Below are 10,999 nucleotides of genomic sequence, written 5' to 3'. Positions count from 1 at the left end.
ATTGATAAAAATGAATGATGTTCCGTGACACGTTGACCTACATTTTATAGTATAAAGTATTGTGTATTTCGCAACATCTCAACGTGGAACGGCCGATATCTCCAGTTAGGAAATGAAGAAAACTATTATCTTTTTTTAAACGTTTGGATTTTTTACGCAATCTTCTATACTTATAATAAATCTGTAGAGAGGTCAATTCTGTACATGAAATACCTATATGAATTTTCAAAATTACTATCAGGAGGTGATTAGTGATCGATACTGATGCCAAAAATGCAATCAGTAAAATTTTTGTCTGTCTGTCTGTCTGTCTTTCTGTCTGTCTGTCTGTCTGTCTGTATGTTCCTTATAGAAACAAAAACTACTCGACGGATTTTAAAGAAACTTGGTACAATTATTCTTCATACTCCTGGGCAGGTTATAATATACTTAGGAATTCCCACGAAAACGGGAATTAGCGGAAAAATCCTTTTTTATGAAAAATCTAAACCGCTTAAGTTAGACGCTTGAAATTTGGCATGCAGGTACCTTAGTAAACTTAAAGCTTAGTTACAACAGGATATTGAAAAATTCCCACGGGAACGGGAGTTAGCGGGAAAAAACATTTGTATGAAAAAATCTAAACCGCGTAAGATAGATTAAGGGGGTAAAACGGGATCCACGCGTACGAAGTCGCGGGCGGCCGCTAGTTAGTAAATAAGGCTTTGGATAAGGAGGAATGAATATTGGCCCACAGGATAGCTGGGTGAGATCTTTTTCAGTAATAAAGCTGTCTAACTTTCTGGTTCTTACTACCTTATTTTTATCTAGCAATCTAGCTAGAAATAGAATACAGTAACTAAGTGGTTCCAGACATCATTCTGTAAATTAAAACTTACAAAATTCTCACTCTTTTTATAACAATATCTAAGAAGTTATAGCATAAAATAAATATCATGGGAAATTGATGCAATCTGCAATGAAATTATTATTTAAAACATCTGCATTTACCAATTCTCATATTTTGCATATTTACCTTTGTCAATTTATTTTAGGTTCCGAACCAAGATGCATTTAGAGCTAAACAGGTGAAGTCCATGCACATAATAATAACCAGTGCACTATCCGCTTGCAAATTCGGCTAGACAATTTTTACGTATTTCTGTCATCAATTACTTTTATTTTGGATCTTGCAGATGTAGTTTTACAAGTTTATGTAGTGTTTGTTTTCGCAAAAGTTGTTGTAGTGCTCCTGTAACACGATCTCACTGGCTCGGCAACTCACTGTGTGCGCAGGCGGCACGTCCGCTCTCGCCCGTGGCTCGCGCTGCAATGACCGCGCGCCCCGCCACACAGTAGGCACGAGACAATGTCATACGTACTAAGGATTGTAGGTTCTACTCAAACACTACATCTCTTCCTTATCAAAAACTTTATTAATCATTTGATACAATCAACCTTGATTACACTTAATAGTATGTAAGTTACCAATTTACTGTAACTCATCGAATTGATTTAGATTTTCACTGTTGTTTGTCAGATTACGTTCTTGATTATCTTGTATTGATTTCCACTCTCCTTCTACTCTCTTTAAATGTAATATGTTTCTCCTCAGGGTCTGTCCAGTTTCTTCATTTCTGACGGTAATATCTCCATTGCTTGCTGTCTCAACTATGTGTGGTGCTGGGTTATAATTTGGTGCAAGCTTGTGACTTTTGTTCATTTCTTTTACATAAACTCTATCTCCTTCGCTCAAATCCACATTATGTGCATTTCTTCTCTTGTCTCCGTATTCTTTTCCTTTTTCTTTTTGTTCTTTATCTTTGTCTCTAACTTCTGTGTCATCTCCTGTATGTATATCCTGAAGCATAGGTATTTTGTCTCTGTTCTGTCTTTTGTAAAACAGTTCTGTTGGTGTTTTCCCTGTTACAGAGTGAGGTGTTGAATTATACATCATGAGGTAATCATTCAAGCTATCTTGTAAATCTTTTTTCTCAATCCTGCCAATCTTCAATCGTTTTAATATGTCTCGATTTTGTCTCTCTACTTCGCCATTTTGTTGGGGCCAATAGGGCACTGTACTAAAAAGTTTTATATTACATTCGTTGCAAAAATGTTTAAATTCCACACTCACAAACTGCCGTCCGTTATCTGCTGTTATGGATGATGGATAGCCCAGGCGGCCAAATATTTCTTTCAATAGCTTGATTATTACAGCACTAGTAATGGTCTTCGTTATCTTTACTTCCTTGTAGCGGCTATAATAGTCCACTACGACTAATAAATAATCATTGCTAGGCAATGGCCCTAGTAAATCCATTGCTACATCCACCCAAGGTGCATCCGGGAGTTCGCGACGTTTCATAGGAGCTGGCGGATTAGGTAACCCTACTAAAGTACAGCCCTTACAACTCTTCACCAGGCATTCAGAATCCTTGTCTATCCTTGGCCACCAAACTTTACTCCTTAAACGTCCTTTCATGCCGACAATCCCAGGGTGCCCTTCGTGTGCAGCGTCTAGGACTCTTTTCCGAAGTGTGGATGGTATAACTATTCTATTTCCTCTTAGGAGTATGTCACCGAAAAAACACAGTTCATTTTCAAAGATCTTATATCCTTTGACATTATCTTCCCAGTTCTTGTCGTAGATACCTTGCTTCACTTTGCGTATTTCCGGATCTTGTTCTGAATGCATTTTAATTTCGGCCATAGAAATCGCGCATGGTTTAGCATTTTCTACAATCTGGTTGACATGTTCGTCGTCATTAGTCTTTTTGCAATCTGAGATTATGCACAGTCTTGATAATGGGTCAGCGATGTTCGTCTTTCCAGGCTTGTATATGATGTTGTACCGATACGCCTGTAGCCGCAGTACCCACCTCTCTATCCTAGCACAAGGTTTCGACTTCACTCCAAATAAAACCTCCAAGGGTTTATGATCAGTAATTAAGTCGAACTCCTTGCCGAATAAAAATATATTGAAATGCTCTATAGCCCAAACCAAAGCCAAAGCCTCTTTTTCAGTTTGGCTGTATCTACGCTCGCATTCGGTTAATGTGCGGTTCCCAAAAGCAATAATTCGGGGTCCTTTTGCATCAATTTGAACCAAAATTGCGCCTAATCCGACAGGGCTGGCATCAGCAATAACCTGGGTTTTGTCGTTTAGGTCGTAATATCCAAGGTTTTGAATTTTGGTAAGAGCTTTTTTTAAGTTCTCAAAAGCCTGATTCTGTTCTTGGGTCCATAACTCTTCAATATTAGCATTTTTGCCAAATTTCTTCCTCAATAATTGTTTCAATGGCTCCGTCATCGTTGCCATGTTAGGAAGCCACTTGTTAATATAGTTAACTAGGCCCAAAAAGCTTTGCAACTCCTCTATAGTCTTCGGAACTCTGAATTTGGTCACACTTTCTATATACTTGTGTAAGGGCCTAACACCTTCAGGAGTTAGTTCATGTCCCAAGAAGTTTACCTTTTGAACTTTGTACAAGCATTTCGCCTCGTTCAACAGAACATTATTTTCCTTAAGGACCCTTAACACCTTTTCTAGGCGCAAATCATGTTCCTTTTCAGTGCAACCGAACACTAATATATCATCTATAAAATTTATAGCTCCGTCACATTCAAGGAGCATGTTTTCCAATATTTTTTGGAACAATTCGGGAGCACATGTTATACCGAACATCAAGCGTTTGTATCGGTAAAGTCCCTTTGAACTAATGAAGGTAGTAATATGTCTGGAGTCAGGATGCAATTCCACCTGATGGAACGCGTTTTTTATGTCCAGCTTCGTAAAATATTGTGCCTTCCTTATCTTTGGCAAGAGATGTTCCATTGCGGGTAACGGATGATTTTCCCTCATAATTGCCATATTGGCACGCCTCATATCAACGCACAAGCGCAATTCACCGTTGTCTTTCAGAATAGGTACCATTGGCGATATCCATTTAGAGGGTTCCCGTACTTCTTCTATTATGTCACTGTCCAGTAATTCCTTTATTTTCCTTTCTATCTTTTCTTCAATCGGAATTGGGATTCGACGATATGGTTGTGAAACAGGTTTTTGAGTATCATCGATAGGAATTTCTACCAAGACATCCTTAAACTTCGGGAATGGCTCGTTTCTAATTTGGTTGATGTCAACACCTATTTTTAGGACACCCAATTTACATGCAGTGTCTTTGCCCAGTAAATTTCTTGAGCCCTCCGCAATAACATATATCCTTGCGCGTTCTTCCTGCATATTTACTTTGATCGTGGTTTCAAATGATCCGATGATTTTTAACGGAATTGTACTGCCATATGCCAGTAATGTTTTATTCGGGTTTTTTTCCTGATTGAAACAAGCAACTCCTTGCTCTTTTAAAGCGATCCATGTTTTTTCAGTTACTAGGTTATATTTAGATCCGGAATCAATCAACATTTTAGTTCTTATACCTCCGACATTACATTCTATATTTGCATCATTATTGATATTAAAAACATAATCGACTTCTTCATCAGTTATATTGTCAACTTCCTTTTGGTTTCGGGGCTTTTTACTAGGTCTTTCCCATCTGTTCCTGTCAGTTTCTTCCAATTTCCTTTTTCTCAAAACCTGTGTCTTGCAATACTGCTTAAAATGGCCTATTTTCCCACATGTGTGACATACTTTGCCTAACGCCGGACAGTTTTTATCATCTGACATGTGTCTAGAATTCCCACATCTGCCACATCCTTTATTTGAATTTGACCTGGATCTATTCCCGCTAAATCTAGCTTTATTTTTCGAAGAGTCCACTGCATGTACCTCTGTTGTTTTATTTTGCTGACCATATTCTTCCAATTGGCGTGTTACAACTTCTAGAGTATTAGCTTCTGTAATAATCTTGTCTAATGTTACACTGTCTCCTATTGTTAAAATTTTCTTGCGCAAATCAACAGAGAGGCACTTCTCTGTTATTTGATCGATTAGGTGGTCGTCTGGTTTATCAAATTGGCACTTTTCGGCTTGATTCCGCAGCCTCACTAGGAACTTTTCAAATTTTTCCCCTTCATCTTGTCTTATTAAACGAAACAAATGTCTTTCATAAACTTTGCTTTGTTTTGGAGTGAAATAATCGTTAAGTCTCTGAATAGCTATGTCAAAAACATCATTATCATCAGAGGGTGTAGCATTGGCACCCGGAAGACTATAGAAAATTTCTTGAAGGCCCGATCCACCAAGAAGTAAAAGTGTCGCTCTTTTCTTTATCGGTGTTGTTATCTCTGTAGCCTCTAAGTAGATATTTAAAGAACGTTTCCACTTTTCCCATCGTTGGCCTAATGATGCACTATCACCCTCCAAATCCAACTTTTCCAAGGTCGGTAGATTTGCCATGGCGATGAGCTGATTGGGGCGACCTGAAAATAATAAAACCTTTCGCGATCTTGTTTGCACATTTCTCGACCCTGTACCATATTTTTTCCAATTAAATGGAGGTACTTATGTACCAGATTCCCAATTTAATGGAGGTATGAATTACCATTTATTTCCAATTTAATGGGGACGTAATTAACGACAAATTTCCAATTAAATGGGGGTATTTTATACCATCGATTTCCAATTTAATGGAGGTAACATTGTACCACTTATTTCCAATTAAATGGAGGTATGTTTTACCATTTATTTCCAATTTGATGGATAATATAGCTTATTGTTGATTTCCAATTGAATGGGGGTATCATAGGTAGTACCATTTTTGTATGGAGTTCACTAGCTTAATAGCACATGACTATGCACAAAATTATAAAAGTAGGCAATGTGACATTTTACACTTGTAGATTTATATGTATAAAAACTGTCTGCAATTCCATTTTAAGTGGGTATAGTAGGTACTAATAACATTTTTGCGAGTACTTAATGATTTTATTGGTATAAAATTAAGGTATAATTGCAATAAACACGTATGATAAACTATTTTGTATATCGACTCATTGAAACACAATAATAACTCTTATTGCGTCCGCACTAGCATTCCGTAATACTTATGAACATCTGCACCCGCACTATGTTGTTTACAAGTTGCACAGAACCGGCGGTTATTTATTTTATCGTAGTCTAAAGCTATTTGTAACAAACCGGTTTGTTATAACAAATGATAACGACACATTTTATGCCAATATAGGTTGTACGTAGCTACTTAAATTCCACAACTCGAAACAACAATAGCAATTTAAACCTAATTTTAATAAAAACGATTCACGAGTGCAATAAACAAATGCATATGTATGCTTAAACGGTTTTAAATTGCCCTTAAGTAATTATACAATGATTTTAGTGTTTTTTTTTTTCTAGCACATTGACCCCTTTTATTTTGTTTTAATTTGAATGAAATAAAAAATAATAGCCTGACCTTTGTCCTCGTCGCCACTTGTAGTGCTCCTGTAACACGATCTCACTGGCTCGGCAACTCACTGTGTGCGCAGGCGGCACGTCCGCTCTCGCCCGTGGCTCGCGCTGCAATGACCGCGCGCCCCGCCACACAGTAGGCACGAGACAATGTCATACGTACTAAGGATTGTAGGTTCTACTCAAACACTACAGTTGTGTTTTTGCTTGCACTTGAATTGAAAGTATGTTATTCACCGCCTGATGACGTAGTCAGATTGTTATCTAACTAAATACCTAAAGTTCCAAAATACTGTATTCTCAATGTGATAAGTTTACAAAATACTTTTACTTGAATCAAAAGTCAAATAAGCCCAATTATTTTTAGTTTTATTTAAAAACTAGCGGCCGCTTGCGACTTTGTACGCGTGGATCCCGATTTACCCCTTAGGGGTGGAGTTTCGTAAAATTCTTTCTTAGCAAATGCCTACGTCATAACATCTATTACCTGCATGCGAAACAGCCCGATCCGTCCAGTGGTTTGGACTGTGCGTTGATAGATCACCATGTCATATATTATATTTAGTGTAGCAATTTCATTCCGCTTTATAAAATAGCTAATAGACCGGGCAGAGGGATAATTAGACATAGTCATGGGTTCTATTGGCACTCTCTGTGGGTGCATCATCATCATCATTCAGCCACAGGACGTCCACTGCTAAACATAGGCCTCCCCCAATGATTTCCACATCGCCCGGTTGGTAGCAGCCTGCATCCAGCACCTTCCTGCTACCTTTATGAGATCATCAGTCCACCTTGTGGGGTGGGGGGCGTACTTAAAAAGCCCTAAAATCTAGCTTCAGCTATGAATTTTCTTGAAGTAAGTATATCGAGCGTTCACATTATCCTTGAAACGCAAAACGTGCGACTTCACGTGTTCATTGATAGATAAACAGGTCAAACGCAGGTGAAATTTCGAAACCAATATCTCAGTACTTCAATGTTGTATAAAAACGAACTGTAGCCAACAGGAAAGCATTCTGAAATCATCAGCAACGAATAACCATGTCTTCTTACGCCTTCCTCCTGATCTGCATTCAGGCTTGCCTGATCCAGGTAAATACTTAAAAACCGTTACTTATACATCAAATAAAGGGTGACAGGGAAACTCGATCAATTCCTTGAAAGGGTTTATAGAGGTCATTAGCAACAAATTAGAGCCAGTGAACCAGGAGCAAAACTGGGTCCCGATTGCGATAGTAATTTTCAAGTGCGTCGCGACTGGAACACAAACAATATTCAGCAGTTTGCACAAATCCGTATCGCGGTACCGTTTTGATCGTTGCAGAATCGCTCTTATTAGAACTACACACTATGCCATGTTATTTAACTTTAATTCTTCCGAATCTTATGCATATTATCAATTTTATTGTCCAAAGATATTTATATTATGATCTCTACAAAATGCATTTTTATTCCAGAACGCCTTCTCCCAATACGCGGTCGCCAACGGCTATGGCTACAGCAATGTTGACATTGACATTGACATCGATGCCACAGCTCTTGCCCAGGCTCTTGGCTACGGAAACGCCCAGGCTCTTGGCTACGGAAACGCCCAGGCACTTGGCTATGGAAGCGCCCAAGCACTTGGCTATGGAAGCGCAGAGGCTCTTGGCTACGGCAGTGCTCAAGCCTACGGCAGTGCTCAAGCTCTTGGCTACGGAAGCGCCGAGGCACTTGGCTACGGCAGTGCCCAAGCCTACGGCAGTGCTCAAGCTCTTGGCTACGGAAGCGCAGAGGCTCTTGGCTACGGCAGTGCTCAAGCTCTTGGCTACGGAAGCGCCGAGGCACTTGGCTATGGCAGTGCCCAAGCCTACGGCAGTGCCCAAGCTCTTGGCTATGGCAGCGCTGAAGCTCTTGGCTATGGCAGTGCCCAAGCCTACGGCAGTGCTCAAGCTGTAGGAGGCGCTCAGGCTTTGGGCTACGGCAGTGCTCAAGTCATTGGTGACGCTCAGATCTACGGACTTAGCGACGCTCAGATTTATGGAGTAGGCGCTGCTCAGGCCAGCGGTTACGGTGCTGGTCAGGTCATAACTGGTGCCCCAGTCAACGTTGGTTACACCGGCTCCAGTCTATACGGTTCAGGAATCGCCGACGTGGCTGCTGTAGCGACTCTGCCTGTCGCTGGACCTTACGGCGGCACTGGCTACGGAGATTTGGCGGTCGGCGGCTCACTGCAGGCTGGTGGCACTGCCATCGTGACTGGCCAGCTGCCAGTGCTTGGCGCAGTGTCGTTCAACGGCTACATCCCCGCCAGTGGCGTCGTGTCCATCGCTGGCAATTGTGCATGCGCTGGACCTAAACTGTGAATGATCTCTGAACAATAAATATAAATTTATTTTACCTATTCATTTTGTCTTTGTTTAAAAACACCCATACTGTTTTCGCACCCAAGAACTAGGTATGCTATTGTGTAATAAAATATCGAGCATTTCCAATGTTCGTTCGTTCATTCGTTTCAGCCGAATGACGTCCACTGCTGGACAAAGGCCTCCCCAAGGATTTCCACAAAGACCGGTCCTGTGCCACTCGCATTCAGGCACCTCTCGCGACCTTCACCAGATCGTCGGTTCACCTAGTGGGAGGCCTGCCCACGCCACGTCTTACGATTCGTGGTGGCCACTCAAGAACTTTCGTGCCCCAGCGGCCATTAGCTCTACAAGCTATGTAGGTACACACAAAATTCATCAAATATTATGTTTAAACATTGAAGTAATATTACTACGTATAGAACAGACATCGCGAACAAAATATGTGCAGTGCGGGGTGCGGGGCGGGAATTTGACGGACAGCTGTCAGTCAAATCCATGACTATCAAGTTTCATAATTTATGGCGATAAAATCTCTGTGTAAAATCTGCACCAGAAAATGTCGTACTTCATTGCTAGGATTGCGCGAATAGTGACGTTCCTGCGGTCGCCTCATCATAGACATTTTGAATCGATTGTGAAAATAAACAAATCGACTAAATTGTGTTATTTATAATTTTCATGGTGCTCAATAGCAAAAATGTTCAGCTACTTACATTATTTTCTTTTATTATATTGTGCGTTTCCTGTAATGTAATCTAAGCGCCCCTCCCTTAGACTAATATTAGCCCTCCTAGACAAGTGACAAAACGTGGCAGTTGAAACGAAATCACTTCGCTCTGCAGTTTTTTGGTGTAAGTTACTTCACTCTGTGATGCGAATTTAAAATTACAACTGGCGATTCCGAATTCACAACTGAGGGGATTGTGGCTAATCGTGTTACTTGTGCTACAAGTGCGTATGGGCTTCATACTGATGCTTAAGCCTTTAATAATTTTTCTTCCCGATTAAAATGTAATGTAATCGATAATCGCCTTGAGAATCGTTAACTGGTATTTTCTAATGCGATAAAAAAATGACCCGTCTCTAGTTTAAAACTGTCATCCAACAGCGCACGAAATATTATGAGTTATAGATAATGATACCATTACAGAGGCGACACTTCGTTTACGTTTAGTTTCTGCCTATTGAATTGGATACTGTAAGGAATCATCGTCATCATCATTTTAGCTACTGGACGTCCACTTCTGAACAAAGGCCTCCTCCAATGATTTTCACGTCGCCCAGTTGATAGTGGCCTGCACACAGCGTCTTCCTGCTATCTTTAGTCAGTCCATCTTGAGATTTTAGAAAAATCCCACTCGTCACGGTAGGGACAAAGCTAGGGATGACCCACGCCTCCACTCCGGAACCTTTCTGACGTTCAGTTATTTTATTGTCACTATTGTTAATTATTGAGCTCCTCAGCGGTTGAGTACTCGTATAATAGCTGTACCTCAATTCTATACAAAGTGAGGTAGAAGTTACGGGACTATTCCCACCTCTCCTTTCCACCGCTGCATCTCCTGTGTAGCTAGCACCTAGATTAGTTGATTTAAAGCCAAGGTATTATATCAGTTTTTAGGTAATGACTTAGTGCATCTAAAAATAGAAAAAAGGTAAGTTCACTTTCTAATTTTTTTTGTAACATTGAAAAATCCTATATTACTATTATGGAAGCAATAAACGTATTGAGTATTGAAATCTAAAAAGAAGCATAATTTTTTTTTAACGTTCAAGTGTTCCTAAGAAATTTAAATGGGAGCTTTTGGTAAACTTTTTGATGGCAACGTATTGCTTACTTTTTCAGCTGTCGAACGAATTCACTTTTATATTTATAGGTCGTGTACATCGGTAGATTTTGCTAAATAAAAGAATCCATCCGGACTCAGAAATAAAAAAAATTAAAATAGCTGTAATTTTTAAATAGTAGGGATAAAATGTTTTATCAGTAGATTTGTCGATAAAATTGATCATATTACTGCGCCCTAACGGGTCGGACACTGGTGACCAGACACGGATGCAGCGACTCGTATAATTACGGTCAAACTTCACTTAAGGTAAGTTTGTTTAACCATAAATAATTTTAGCCTATCTCGTGAGCTAGGTGTCAATAATTAGGGTGATTTACTAACTAACCAGTCGCATACGAACAACAGTAGTGAGATTCGAACAAGTTTGATCCATGATGCCGCACGACTATTGTGTGAGCCCACTCGTAACCCAAGCTTATTTAGCTTAACACGAGGGGCTGGACGGGACT

General features: G+C 40.0%; 1 protein-coding gene across 1 annotated transcript; it reads left to right on the top strand.

The window, feature by feature from the left end:
- Nucleotides 1-7,384: 7,384 nt before the first annotated feature.
- LOC135084750 (ice nucleation protein InaU-like) lies at nt 7,385-8,697 on the top strand. The gene is made up of 2 exons (XM_063979489.1): nt 7,385-7,444; nt 7,810-8,697. The coding sequence occupies exons 1-2, from the start codon at nt 7,394-7,396 to the stop codon at nt 8,695-8,697; spliced, it is 939 nt and encodes a 312-aa protein (XP_063835559.1). The 5' UTR covers nt 7,385-7,393.
- Nucleotides 8,698-10,999: the final 2,302 nt, after the last annotated feature.

This window comes from Ostrinia nubilalis, chromosome 27 (genome assembly GCF_963855985.1).
Source record: "Ostrinia nubilalis chromosome 27, ilOstNubi1.1, whole genome shotgun sequence".
Lineage (NCBI taxonomy): Eukaryota > Metazoa > Arthropoda > Insecta > Lepidoptera > Crambidae > Ostrinia > Ostrinia nubilalis.
The sequence above is the reverse complement of the archived record's forward strand: the minus strand, read 5'-3'. Positions and strand labels throughout refer to the sequence as shown.

Coding starts and splice junctions, on each gene's coding strand:
- LOC135084750 (XM_063979489.1), top strand. CDS start 7,394: ATGTCTTCTTACGCCTTCCTCCTGATCTGCATTCAGGCTTGCCTGATC. Junction 7,445..7,809: donor TTCAGGCTTGCCTGATCCAG/GTAAATACTTAA, acceptor TTTTTATTCCAG/AACGCCTTCTCCCAATACGC.